The sequence below is a fragment of the Botryllus schlosseri genome, chromosome 16, assembly GCF_051294905.1.
Source record: "Botryllus schlosseri isolate E-star chromosome 16, Bs_hap1, whole genome shotgun sequence".
Classification (NCBI taxonomy): domain Eukaryota; kingdom Metazoa; phylum Chordata; class Ascidiacea; order Stolidobranchia; family Styelidae; genus Botryllus; species Botryllus schlosseri.
In genome coordinates this window covers 14,877,528-14,892,226 of record NC_137251.1, presented here as the reverse complement: position 1 = coordinate 14,892,226, position 14,699 = coordinate 14,877,528, and the positions used below count along the sequence as shown (strand labels likewise).

The 14,699-nt window shown below is 41.4% G+C and overlaps 2 protein-coding genes across 6 annotated transcripts in view; one reads left to right on the top strand and one right to left on the bottom strand.

Moving 5' to 3' along the window:
- LOC145458799 (glutamyl aminopeptidase-like) overlaps positions 1–14,699 on the top strand; it is a 128,880-nt gene that overhangs the window by 24,369 nt on the left and 89,812 nt on the right. The window lies entirely within an intron of this gene.
- LOC145458801 (glutamyl aminopeptidase-like) overlaps positions 1–14,699 on the bottom strand; it is a 34,679-nt gene that overhangs the window by 9,087 nt on the left and 10,893 nt on the right. For 2 of the 3 annotated variants that reach the window (XM_080337293.1, XM_080337294.1), the window contains 5 exons: positions 9,301–9,366; positions 7,370–7,500; positions 6,546–6,720; positions 1,318–1,420; positions 867–1,008 (listed from right to left, as the gene is read on the bottom strand). In XM_080337293.1, the coding sequence (XP_080193419.1) occupies positions 867–1,008; positions 1,318–1,420; positions 6,546–6,720; positions 7,370–7,500; positions 9,301–9,366 (617 nt within the window). The remainder of the gene's footprint in view (positions 1–866; positions 1,009–1,317; positions 1,421–6,545; positions 6,721–7,369; positions 7,501–9,300; positions 9,367–14,699) is intronic. The other variant, XM_080337295.1, reaches the window with a different exon arrangement.

Genomic DNA, 14,699 nt, shown 5'->3' with positions numbered 1-14,699 from the left:
ATTATAATTGGCCCACCCGAAGATGCATCATCATTTATATCTTGTCCTAAATTTTCGAAAAATCAAATCTACAGTTGAATCTGATGGCATGGGATGAGAAATAATAGGAAAAATACTATTATTTATGACGAAATTCATAGGTGAATCAGAAAATATTTTCGCGCTTCGCGCGATTATGTACGGTCCATAACATGACCACATTGACCAGTCACCAGTGACCACTCGCGAAGTCGGTGCGTATAGTAAGCCTATGTGATTACATAGATAAGTCCGGAGTTCACCGGAAAAGGACATGGACACTTTAGCATGTGTATTTGGCGTCCAGATAGCTCATTATGACTATGCCTGGAATGCGGCCGTAGGCTACATGAGTAGTCGAAATGCGGCCGTGAATGGCAAAAAGGTTGGCAACCCCTGTACTAAACTCTAATGAAGAGATATCTTGGTGAATTTGTGGTAACGGACTTATCGAACGCCTTCAAATCTTAATTAGGGATTGAATCGTGTTGATCGACCAGAGAGAAGAAAACATGGTGGTGCCGGTATGACAATGCTGTTCTCAAATCCACATTGTGTTCGTCACTATTAAAATACATTCATTAAATACGATTTATTCCTTGTGTATGTGGATAAATGGACGAATAATGTTTCGATTCAGCAATCCGGCCCGCCAAGTATTTAATTTTCCTATATCCGGCCCGCCGACTGGAGAAGTTGCCCGCCCCTGATGTAGGCTATGTCTATCATATAGCTTTTGCATTCAGAGCACACTGGCAATCTATGACAGACGATAACCTTTTGGTATCCATGTCGTTGGGATATTTTCTGCACCAGGTCAGTAGAGTAACTATAATCATGTGTAGTACCTCAACTGGCATGTTTGAGAGAGCGATGTATTTCTCGTCGTGTACGATAGACGTCGTGTAACGAACTTTCATTGCGGGCTCATCAAAACAGGGATATCCTCTTCTTGCATTAGTGGGTTGCATGTCGGATACAACCATCGACCTACAGAAGAAGATGTTATAAACTTAGGTATTACTGCTTATGCTAATGAACTATGATTTGATATGAGCTGAACGGGACTTGAACAGTATTTCTTTTTACGAATTCTATTTTTCTAATTCAAATTTGAAAAAGCTGAGAATTTTCAAGCTGTTCAACCCTGGTTCTAATAACCATACTATGGAATCACTTCGATTGAGTAGTAAATTCACGCATAACGCAGCCTTCATGAGATTTATACAGACAGTGGTCGGAGGTTCCGAGATCAAGTGTGAAATTGAAGAGCGCTAAATGTTCAAAATAAAGTCTTACTTTTCTGAGCCATCGCCGGGATCGGTGTACGTAGATTTGAAAATTCCAACGAATGCATCAGTTAGGCTGTTGCTAAAATCTAACCCGAGAACGAATTCCTCTTCTGTTGAATAGAAGTACATTTGCATACCAACCTAATTTGACTTTTCACCAGGGGTGTCAAATACAACTCGGGTCGCGGGCCGGTTTCAAAGGTTTTGATCGCGCGCGGGCCGGATTGATCAAATGATCCGAAGTGTTACCTCCGAACCTCATGTTTTCCACTGGAATGCTTTATTATCAACCGCCATGCATAATAGTATTATATGCTATATCACGGATCATATGGGTTCTATTCTAGCAACACCGTTATTCGCAGTCAATGAAATTGACAATTGCGACAAATTGGCCGATTGAATACACTTATAAACTACTAAAACAGGGGCTCTAACGACGGTATAACATGGAATAATTCAATGACCTCCTTACTTTAATCGCTATGCGTCGTTTGGCCCTGCGTATTCGTGATGAGGAACATAAGATATTGTAAACGAAGGCGCTGGAGTTTTGTTCATCGTTTTCATATCACCAATTCACCATTCGATTTCTCTGGAGACCGAGGCTGGGGCCTTTTCGGTAAAAGTAATATAAGCGGCAGCGCGACCAGAGATATTTGAATTCTATTCTTCGTGTAGCTATTATATTTTACATGCAACGGTTTCGGATTGTCGTTTGCGCCTCTGTGAATAACTATGTTATTCTGTCCATATTCCCCAGACCACTCGGAACAAAATGTGATAATTTTCGCCTTCCCACAATGTAGTGTCAATGTCACCACTTTGCTCCTGATGGTTACCTGAGTAAGAACTCAATACTGTCGACAGATGGTTATGATGTGGCCGATGAACACGTTCCACATTTGCTACTATTAGAAATGTACTCTATAATACAATAATTTGTCAATTTACTCAGAATGACCCCGCGGGCCGGATAAAATGGTCTGGCGGGCCGTATGTCTGACACCCCTGCTTTACACGTTCGTTTCTCGCTTCATAATTATGGTAAATCGGTCCGTTCTTCAATCATCTTGCAAAATAGAATGGCTTGAATAGTGCCTAGGTCGCTAGGACTTCGAAAATTCGACATGATTTTGTGACTTGACTCATTCCTTGACTTGACTTGAATTGAATTGACTCGAGTCACCTCCGAAAGTCGAGTGACTTGACTTGACTCGAGTAAAAATGTGCGATGACTCGAATTGACTTGTGACTCGAAGGTAGTGACTTGATCCCAACACCGATATGCCAGAGATGTGCATGGATTAGGATTAGGATTTGAACTAATCGGATTTGTGAAATTTTGTCGGGTTAAGATAAAAGTAGGATTAGAGATTTTTTTTCTGAACGGATTAGGATTTGGATTGGATTTACCGATTTTGTGGGAGATTGATATGTCGTGTTGCGAATGGCGACAAGCTTTATTCAGATCAGTTATTAATGTAATCATTGTACACTACACTATCGTACACTGGGTGCCAATGAACATGAGAGGTGCGGCTCTATGTTAAGTTATCTTAAATCGAGAGAATAGTTGGTTTTGAAAGAAAAATTTCCAATTCCTCGGTTGCACAAATTAGCATTTTTCTGAATCGCAAGTTAGAGTCGGATTCGGATTGGACACTGATTTGAATACACAAAAGTTCTGGATTTGGATTTGGATTGGATTAGGACATAGAAATTCCAAATCCGCTAATCTCTGCGATATGCGCAGATTGTGTGTATGTGTCAGTACTTTTTTTCTCCGGCTAGAATCTTTATTGATAAGCATGACTTTTATAACTAAACAACTACCAACTAACCACACGCAAGTTACTGCCAAGCCATTACGAAAATAAACGAGCCATATTTATAAATTCACGGAACCACTGTACCGTGTAGAGCGGAGCATGAACCGGAGCCGGATTGGATATCCGGCTGGACTTTATCATTTTTAGCCGGAGCCAGATCGGAACCGGATCACTACTTTTCCTGATGCGGCCGGAGCCGGACCAGAGAATTGAAAAACAGGATCGGAGTAGGACCAGAGAATTTGCCGATCCGCTCCGCACTAGCATGTGTATCATGCATGAGTCGGTGTATATCCCGCAATAACATCAAGGACAAAAATATACAATGTCGTGCGAATATTACGACCAAATTATTCTATCTTCAAGAAAGCGTCACCTCATTATACCAAAGCGCGCTGGGGCTTCTAATAAGATATATATAAGTAACATTATTATAAGCAATAATGTTGGAACACGCAGCAAATACATATCTTAAAGCGGGCTGGGTCTTCTACGAAGCTATAGAAGTATAGCATTGAGACCGACAAAAGTGTCAGAAGAAGACACAGCGTATGCTTCAATTACAATATGATTAATCTACAGTGGTTCTTAACCTTTCTTTTTCCAGCGCTCCTTTACAAAAATTGCCGTGATCTAGCGCCCCCCCCCCTCACTCCATATTTTAAGGACTGTAATAAAACAATGTGTAAGAGTCAGGACCTTTACAGCACTTTGTCAGACCCCCCTACAAAAAAGCATTGGTCTTGGGCAATGTTCCCTCTAATTTTTCCTAAGTCTGCGCGCACTCACCAACTCACTGCGCGGTCTCTTGAACAACAGTGCGCAACGATTAAAAAAAGGTGATCACTTCGGATTTTTTGTGCGCAGCGTAAATGTTATGTGCGTAGAGACCGTGGCAGCATTGCGCACGTGCGCAGCTTAGAGGGAACATTGGTCTTGAGGCCCCCATATCATGGTAAACCAAACTTCTGAGGGGCCCCGTCGCGAGATTTCGATGGTCATCAAAGTCTATGATACCTGAATACGTTAGGCGCAAAAATTTTCCATAATACATAAATGAATCAGCCAAGAATAATGGTAATAGCATATGTATATATATTTATCGCTATCAATTTTTTATCCTCTCAGCTCATGTAATCAGATTTACTGGTACAGCTGAGTGGAGTGTTGTCTTGAAAAATGTAGGGCACGTTCCGTAATCAATATAGAAATAAACATATTCTTGTGGGGCCGTTAGTACAATTACTTCGTTGCATGTTGTTATTTTATGACCTCCTGTCCGATATATAGTCAAAAGATATTGCAATCGCATGAACGTACTATACTAAACGAAGCACACGATTCAAAATGGCTATTTCTTCACTGCCAAATAATTTTACTCTGATGGATGTTATATGTCCTATGGGCTACAAATTGCCACGACAGGATAATTCGGCACGAACCATTTCAGCACCTATTGATAATTGGACATATTTATATCGAAGTTTATGATCAACATATGGGCAATCCTTATCTGCGGCTGTGGCACATAGGACCTTAACCGGTGATAAGTGCCACTGAAAACTTTTAATAATAATGATAGTGATCTGCAAAGATTTGTTTGTTTTGATGTATTCATGGTGTGCGTCGACTACTATGGCCATTTACACCAGGCCAATTGTCCTCATTTTTATTTCGTAGCTGCCGACTTGTAGCAAGGCCCACTTCTATAGGCTTTTATATAACACCGCTTACACGGATGAGATGGCGACTGGAGCCTAGATAAACCTCCGATATTTAGGTAGGAATTTCTCGCTGAGCGTTTTGGCATCCCTCTCGGAGTCCCATATTGGCTCAAACTTCAATGTCTTCGTGCATCGAGGCGTGGTAATGACCGACACGAAATTGCGTATTTCTATTTTCTATATATAATGAGCATTTTTTCGTGGGGGAAGATAACCAAAATTCAATAATTTGGAAACGCAAAATTGAATAAAGTTGGCTAAATTGTCAAAAAGTGATGTATAATTGATGATAATTCATAGAAATAATTTTGTGATCGTTCTAGTTTGCTCCCCCCCCCCAATGGAGGGGTTTGGGTACAGTACCTACGGTCCTGGTAAGAGGTCAAAGTCCGGTCGGTCTTTTCGGTTTGAGACTTTACTAATGGAAATATTTCGCGCTTCCGTTGCGCCCGAGGACCACTCGACTAATAAACGATGAAATAATTGTATGTGGTATATATGGGGTCAAATCAATGTTGTTATAACAATCAGCATCGGGTTCGAACCATTGGCAATACGGGAAATTAATTGTATGGGGTTTTGTTTTAGTGCTTTTTGTGACTAGTTAATCAACTGAGAATGTGATGGAGATATCTGCTCACATTGAATTTATTACTGCACCCAATTATTAATTTTAACATGAAGGTATTCCAAAACAAAGCAACAATACATTATATAACGTCCATGTGAGGCTGTGGACCACAACACTAATTAGTATCATCCTGATATGACGAAGGAATATTCTGACGATTCTATTTAGTATCTCTAAAATAAAAAGTTAATCATATTGTCCACAGAGCTCCAAAGCATATTTAATGTACAAGGGGATTGCACTCTTAAAAGTGCTATACAGTGCCTCTTTCTTCGATTTCCACACACTGTGCGCTGCAGGATACAATACCTAGTTCGCAACATTTTGTTGAAAATAACCTTAGCAAGCGGCACGACAATGTTTTAATCGGGAATCGGCGATCCAAAAGAACGCGCAATTCATTTTACATGAATTATAATAAGCCACTGCATTTATGAAAGCATATGTAGCGAACATAGTCGAGGAGAACGACCAAAATTTTGAGATTTGACATGCTTTGTCGAATGTGAATTTGCACCGAAAACTCATTAATGATACTACTACACCATCTACTGCGAATCCATTTTCTGCAGCGCCCCCCATACCGCCACCTGAGCCCAGCGTCCCCCATATCGCCCCTGAGCGTTTCCGCCCCATTCAAAATCCAAATCGCCCCTTTTGGGGCGCTGGAGGCAAGGTTAAGACCCACTGATCTGCTACATCTTCGCCGTTTTTATCTATATGACATCGCCATGGGTCTGAAATCGCGCAATGAGATGATACAATAATAATGACAATATTGGTTTAAGAACATCGGGATTTTTCTAACCAACAATTTAAACGATTTTGAATCGTGCAGGAGCCGGGATGCGGGGTCTATGTCAACGTCATCAATGTAGTGGAGAATAATATTCAACAATTACCGATTTGCATACATGTGATGTGATATATATGATGATGACGATGATGATGATGATTTGTGTGGCATCCATATATGTATCACGTAAGAATATTAGATAGCAATGTGTTGCGCTAACGATCAACGCACAAATACGTCGAAGACATTCACCTGCAAGCACTGGATTTCGGGCTTCCACGACGAAAAATTCATAGTTCGGATACCGAAACGTTCTCACCACATCCCATCCAACCAGATTGGAGTCACTGTCCTTCCAATGAAGAGTGACTGTCTCTTCGTTAATATTCAAGCTCTCGTGCGCGTGGACCAAAATATATAGTGAATTCTGTCAACAAATTGCGACAAGTAGCAAATTTTGAAACTCGTCAATGAAAGTGACTTTTATTTGATATATTTGAATTATTTCATGGTTATTGGTTAATTTACGGCCGATTTGCATAACCTAAAATATGATCTGGATATAAGGCACAAATATTTCCAATGCGAAAAAGCAGACTATAGTACTTGTATACATTATGGTATGCTTGTTCATTATGTGCAATCCATCTTATTTATTTATTTGGAGAGCCGTCGGCATCCGAATCCTATTCAATGTATGTAAATTAGCCTTCGTTGCAGAGCGCGTTTCCTTCGAGGAAATGAGGTAGTCGCTGGCCACCAGGACAAGCTAGTCTCTCCTTATCGGCTAATGTAGAATCTAGATTTGCTACGGTACCATCTAATGGCAATTTGATACTATATATCTATTGGTACACTCTGGTCTGAAATCATGGTGCCTCCATATCTGCATTCTGCAATGATCACTGAAAGGCAGGCTGTATCCAGTAGATAGGCAATGCAACAGTACCTTGACTTAAGTCAATTACTCCTCAGGCTACCGAGGTGTTCTCGATTATACTCGAGTTAAACAACATGGTATTGCTGCCTTGCTTGTCACAGTACCAGGCACGAGAAGTCCAATCCATGAGTCTTACTTGAAGCACGGTAAATGTAATCTCATTTCTCCCGCTGTAAACGTTAGCTACCATGTCTGGCTCCAAGCTCAGCCTGTAGTGCGAGGGCACGATGTAATCAGGAAGCCTATAGTTCAGCCAGGGTGCATCATCTGGAAATTAAAAGCCGCTCGAAATTTCAGTTTTTGATTGGGTCAGTCAGAAAAACTCGGTTCGGGCATTTTTACGGAGGAATCACTTCAATCGAATGAGCATGCACGAAGTGAATGAATGGATGAATTAATCAATAATATTTGGCATACATGGGTCACCAACCTTTTCGAAACCAAGAGCTACTTCATGGGTACTTATTAATGCGAAGGGCTAACAGTTTTATATACACTTACATAAATTGCCCAAGAAGTCAATTTGTTTATTTTACAGTAAACTCCATGTAATTAATAATAATTATTATTTATGTTTGTGTAAACACTGATCATCTCCATGATTTTTCACAATAAATATATACAAAAACACATAAACATCAATATTCTACTTTATTCATATATTTTCAATTAGTGCAAATCTTTTAAATTAGACATTTTCAAATGATCACTTCTAAGACGGTCTTGTGAAATCATATCATCCCATTTTAACTAGCCAGCCACCAACTTATTTAACAAGTCATGTATTTCTTTGCACCATGGTTGTACTAAGTCTAACAATACCTGAAGTAAAATAAATAAGTAGATGCCTTCTTTTTTGTCATGAAGAAATGCATATAGCTTTTTTGGAAGTTTTTAACCGGACGAGGGAACGCCTTTTCTACGCGCAGCGCGCTACTCGGTGGGTAGTTAGCATGGTAGCTTTTAAACTACAAAAGGATTATAATTGCTTGTATTATCATTTGTAAGTTATATGTAAGTGTGATTTACACAAGATCAGCAAAATAAATCCGTATATATATATATATTAACTTACTGGTAAATACTGCTGTTTGAGATATTGTTAGAATAGGCCAGAGAGAAAAAGAGATTTTTTTTCTTTTTCGTCAAACCTTAAGTATGGGCAATGTTCACAGACGTACACACGCGTCCAATATTGACATATTTCTTTTTATTTGCATAAATATATATATTTCAATTTTAAAAAGCGGAAAATATATTTCATAAAGCTTCAAAGGTGATCTGTTAAAACAGGTGTAACGTTCAAAAAAGCCTGATTTTCCTGATTAGCAAGACACGTCATGAGCTGCTACATTACGATATGATATGTAATTGCTAGATTGCGTAACGGTAGTTTCAAACGTTATGGTGGGCCACATTTACTGTGGTGAAACATTTGATATGGCCGACAATGCGGTGTGAACGGAACCAAGCAATCCGGTACCTAAATTATATTCACTGATACTTTCATAACTACTGTGAGAAAAGAGCAACGGAAATTTATGGGCTTTACTTTACTTTTATGAATATTAAATGTTGGTACTCCGCGAAAACTGCCCCGAAATTTCTCAGGCTATCTTTCGTATTGGGGGAATAAACTACTTCTACTTGACAAACTGAAAATAGAGAAAAGTAAGTAAGTAGATCAGAAAATATTACAAAGTAGAAGTAGAAGTAGATAAAAACAGATCTACTTGAGTAAGTACCAGAAGTGGAGGAAAACTATTTGAGTACTTCCAAAAATTAGAAGTACTTCGTTACTGACCACCTCTGCCTGGAACACATCCCTAATTAGAATGACGTGGTATTGTGGCCACGCAGCTGAATTAATCCATTTGAAACGGTGGTTCTACATCTACATCCTTTTCATGCGATATATGATATAGAAAAAGTGCAAGCTTCATTTTAATTTGGATCAGTTTAGTCAAGCGGGATGTAGATTTGCTAGCAACGAACTACAGTTTACTTTTTACTATCTCACCAAGTCATATGATAAAAATGTGAGGTTATTCCGTATCATGAATTTACCTGGTGTTTCAGTAGTTGTTTCAGCAGTCGTTTCTGGAGTTTTCGTCGTGTTCTGCGCCTTTGTCACTAACAAGACATATGTTACATGCGTAAGGATATTGAGCGAAATATACGGAAATCACATAACCACCACTTATGATTACGACACCGTGACTTTATTACCTTAAGGAATTTGATAACAACGTAGTCACGATACAGTGATTCTATTATCCCTAGTCTATATCGTAACTATATTATTGTTTATAACAGTGCTTTCCAACCGATGGGCGCGAAGATATTTCCGGGGGGTCGCGAATAATTTTCAAAACGGTACAGTATTTAATTTAATTTTCCAAATATATGCAAAACACCTCATCTTCTCACGACCCGGCGGACAAATATCCGTTTTCGCCCTATAACTTATTTTTGCGTCCGTGAGTGCCGTAAACCGCGTTCCCGTGTTCACAATAATTCACGAGCAAGCTTTTCGTGAGAGTCATTTTGATTGGAGCGCGAAGTTGGAGATTGTGGTTTTGTGTATGCCTTAAAATTGAAATTCATTCTTTTCTCCAATTACTTTTCGAACGTTGATTAGAAAATTGGAAATAATATAATCGGCAAATAATCGCCGCGACGCGACGGAAGCTATACCCAAAACCCCTTGGTGTCCCCCGTAAAAGGCCAACTACTGCTTCAATACCCGCCTTCATATTTGCAATAATCTCTCGCGTGTACTCTGGTCTTCTTCATAATACCTTCAATTTGTCGCATTGTCGCCCAATTTCAGCTGTGGGTGTCTATTAGTTGAACTTATTACTCATACAGCTAATTGTAATTCGAATTACGTTATCATTCGTTCTATCATATCTCATGGTAGGTCGCACAATGAAACTTGCATTGAAAGTGGGTCCCGAACTCTGAAAAAGGCTGGTAAGCAGTGGTTAATAGAGATACCCATAGGCGCCGAATTACGGGGTGGTGGCCACACCATACAAAATGCCTAAACACCTGCCGTCTGTCAATTAGCGAGTCCGTTGTTGTTGTTGGTATTGAGTTTGTGGTGCTCGGCAGCTATGGCCTTGTGCACCAGGTCTATTAGTTATGTATTCATTATTCCATTATATCTCTCTTCCAGACAATAAAACAAATTCTATTACCGAGGAAATCGTGGCGGGATGGGTCAGTATGCTATCCATCAAGAAAGGCACGCCGTGTTCCCGGGCTATGCCTTCCAGGTATTCCCGTTCGCGTGAATATTTTGGGCAATGAATGAGGAAATGTTCAACCGTTTCTTGTCGTTGACAAGTACGACAAAGCCCATCTTCGTGGCTTCCAATTCGAAGTAGGTGATTGGCAAGTCGGCAATGCCCTGTTTGAAGACGTACGAGGATTGACGATTGGATTCGTGACGATAGTGGGAAAACTGGGATTTCGTTGTGCTGTGAGAAAATCCGCTTGAATTGGGAATCGTCCGTATGCTTCCTGAACTTTTCAAACCATTTCTCACGACAGTGTTTGGAGACTCGAACTTTGGCTTCCTTCAGCGACAAAGGGGTGGCTAGGATCTCGACGTCGGGGGAACTTGCAGCATGCTTGGCCAGTTTGTCTGCCCGTTCGTTGTATCCGACGTCTTGATGTCCTGGTATCCAGACTAGGTGTGACGAGATGTTTCTTTGTGATAAATCTCTGCAGATAGTGATGATATTAGCGACCATATTGTTGCCGAGACTTTTGTTTTCGATGGCCTGCAATGCACTCAGACTATCGGTGAAGACTGCTATTTTGCATGGAGGATAGCAAGTTTGGTACGCCCAAGTGAGACTTTTGTAGATCGCGATTAGCTCTGCAGAAAAAACGGACAGTAGACAATCAAGGCCCATACTAAATGAGAAATTGTAGTCGTGAACATGAAACCCAGCACCACAGCGGCGATTATTTTTTGAGCCATCAGTGAATATTTTGATAAACCCCTGGTAGTTGTCCGATATGTGACGATTGCACACCTGCGAAACAGCCGCAGGATGACCTATTGAAGGTACAACCGCGGTTAGGGCGAGGTCAATATCAAAGGGGTGTGTTTCACACCATGGGGGGATGGGAAGTTGTTTCGATCGCTGAATTGACGGTTCTGTCGGGAGTATCCCACTTGTCAGCATGTTGAAGGTATTGACACGATTCGAGTCGGGAAAAATTTCATGCCAGCTATGGCTGATGATTTGCTGACAAGGATGAGCATCATTGGACAAAATAGTGCATCTCAATTTCAGGCACGACTGGAGATGTCTGAGCTCTACAGGTGGTTCTCCGCAGAAGTGCTGTAGAGCATACGTTGGAGTACTACGCATCGCACCACAGCAAATTCGTAACGCAGCATTCTGAACTCCTTGAATAGCGTTGAGATTATATCTGGGTGAAAAAAGGTATGATTCGTACCCATATTCGATTATAGATCGTATGAGAGATCTATAAAGGGCCAGGAGGCAATCTTTCGATGCTCCCCACGAGGTACCTGCCAGGGCGCGGAGTAGATTCAGTCTCTTAGAGCATTTTCCCACCACCATCTTCGTATGTGACCTGTAATTTAGTTTAGAATCGAATATAATGCCGAGATACCTGTATTCCTTCTGTACAGGTATGGCTGAGCCGTTGAATACAAGATTGATACTTGGGATTTTTCTGCGTCGCGTGAATAATACAGCTGCCGATTTCTTGGAATTCATTTTGAACCCCCATTGTTCACACCACGAGGAGATCTGGTCCAGCGAAGATTGAATTTTCTGAAGGGTTTCAGCAATGACTAAGCCTGGTTCCCAGATACACACGTCGTCAGCGTACAAGTTCATACTAGCTGTGATGTTTTGCGGGAGATCATTTATCATGAGCGAAAACAAAACCGGACTCAACACACTTCCCTGAGGTATACCGTTTTCGAGTTCGAATGTGTCCGACAGCGTTGTACCGATTCTCACTTGAAAGTTGCGGTCAGTGAGGAAAGACCGAATCCAATTGACGATGTTACCCTCGAGCCCGATGTTTCGGAGCTTATAAATTAAGGCGTCGCGCCAGACTAAATCGTAGGCCTTTTCAAAGTCTATAAATATTGCCACAACAGATCTTTTACTCCAAAGCGATTTATATATATCATCGTGCAGAAGCGCAATGCAGTCTGTTGTTGATCTGCCAGGTCGGAAACCACTTTGGTTTGGATGTAGGATATTGTTGTTATTTAGCCACCAGTTCAACCTATTCAGAATCATCCTTTCCATGATTTTACACAAATTGCTGGTGAGTGAAATTGGTCGGTAAGAGGATGCGATGTCACGGGGTTTTCCGTTCTTTAGGATTGGGACAACAATTGAATGCTTCCATTGCTCTGGGCAACAACCACTGGTCCAGGAGTCGTTGAATGCGTCCAGTAGCATCGCCTTGCAGTTTGTGTTTAGGTTTGACACCATTGCCAGGCAAATCTTATCGACCCCAGGTGCAGTATTTCTTCTGGGTTTCAGTACTGCCCGTAGTTCATTCATGCTGAATGGAGCATTGATACCGTGATTTGGTGAGCTCGATGTTGCATTCGCTCTAGATAATTCAGAATCGAGAGTTGCTCTCTTTAGCAAGTGATTGGTGTCGAGATTGGTATTACTGCTGACCTTCGCAAAGCATGTTGCCAGCTCGTTGGCTATTTCGAAGTCGTCTGTTAGCGGTCCGCGGGGCGATGTCACAGATTGGATCTCACTCCAAGTTTTGGAACCAGACATTGACCGAATAACTCTCCACACATTTGATAATTTTGAGGTGTTCGAAAGTCCACTACAGAATGTTTGCCAATGCGACCGCTTTGCAAATAATACAGTCTTTCGTGCAAAGGCGCGACTGCGTCTGAACTGGATAATGTCCCGTTCACAGAAAGAGCGTTTCATTTTCAGGAATGCAGCTCGTTTGAGACGGATTGCCCTGGAGCACTCTTCAGTCCACCATGGCACGCTGTTCTTCGTAAACGGTTTCGTCATTGGAATTATCTCCTCTGCTGTTTTTATAATGGCTTCTGTGGCTGAGTAGATGGTAATTAGTCCATTCGTCTGGGGAGAATTTTCGAAATGAATCTGAGATAACTGTTTGAATTTATTCCAGTTTGCTCTTCGCAAAGCCCATGAAGTGTGGTGTCTTTGCGGGGCAGTTAATATGACATCAAGGACGCTTATAACAACGAAGTGGTCACTACCAAGGAGTCTTTCTGTCACTGATGTTGTTATTTTGTGTGCCAGGTCCTTAGAAGTTATTGTCAGGTCAAGCAGAGATGTTGAACCTGGGTTAGGACGAGACATATTTAGGCGCGTCGGGGATGTCGTGTTAGCGACAACAAGCTCGGATTCCTCAATCAAGTAATGGAGATGCCTACCGCATTCATTTATGGATGTGCTCCCCCAAAGGGGGTGGTGTGCATTGAAGTCCCCCAAGAAGATACTCCGCGAGCCACATCGCTCGGCAGAAAAGCAGCGCTGCATGAGAGAGCGAGTGATTTTCTTGTTGGGGGGGATATATAAATTGCATATCGTAATGTCGTCGATGATTATTGCTTGAGCCTCAATTGGGTGAATATTTTCGATGTTAATTTCTAAATATCGTCGCCCGTTCTTCACGAAAATACAAACACCACCACCATGGATGTTGCGATCTTTCCTCAGCAAAGAGTAATTGGGAATTCTCGGGGAATACTTAGGAATCAGATGAGTCTCTTGCAAGGCTATTATATCAGGTTTCGTTGGTAAATTTTCAATATAGTGTTTAAAGTCATCTATTTTTCTATATATCCCTCTGCAGTTCCATTGAATCAGAGTGAAAAGGGTTTGGGTTGGGAGTTGCTTTGTGGCTTTTGTCTTTGGCCCTGCAGGAGTGGATCCTGGCGAGGTTGACAATGTTGTCGGCGAGAATCAGCAGGTCGTTCATCGCCTGCTGAGCTCAATGTACTCGGGTATTGGTTGGAACTAATCTCGTCTTCCTGGAAGGAATTGGCGGTGTCCATTTCGTTGCTTGGGTGATTCGGCGAGAGATCCAGGACCTCATCGCGGTGCTCATTGACGGAAGGAGTGTTTATATTTATTCCGAGTGTGCTTTCAGCAGATTTGGCTATGATCGAATGAATTTGCGGCTTTCCGCCATCAGAGATGGAAGCAAGAGTATTCGTGATGACATCGGCTATGAAGGTGAAGAAATTGTTCAAAGGTATTGTGATATTTCCATCCGGTGTGAGGGATGGCGCGGACGGAGTGGTGGCACATGTACCTGGAAATGGTGACGGATATGTAGGTGCTACGTCTCTAGCGTTGGTGTAGTTTCGTGAAGGTGGAGTCAGCGTAGGAAAATCAGTTTCTGAAGTCAAGTTAGGTGCTTGGGTTTGATTTTGTAAGGTTTGTCTGGCT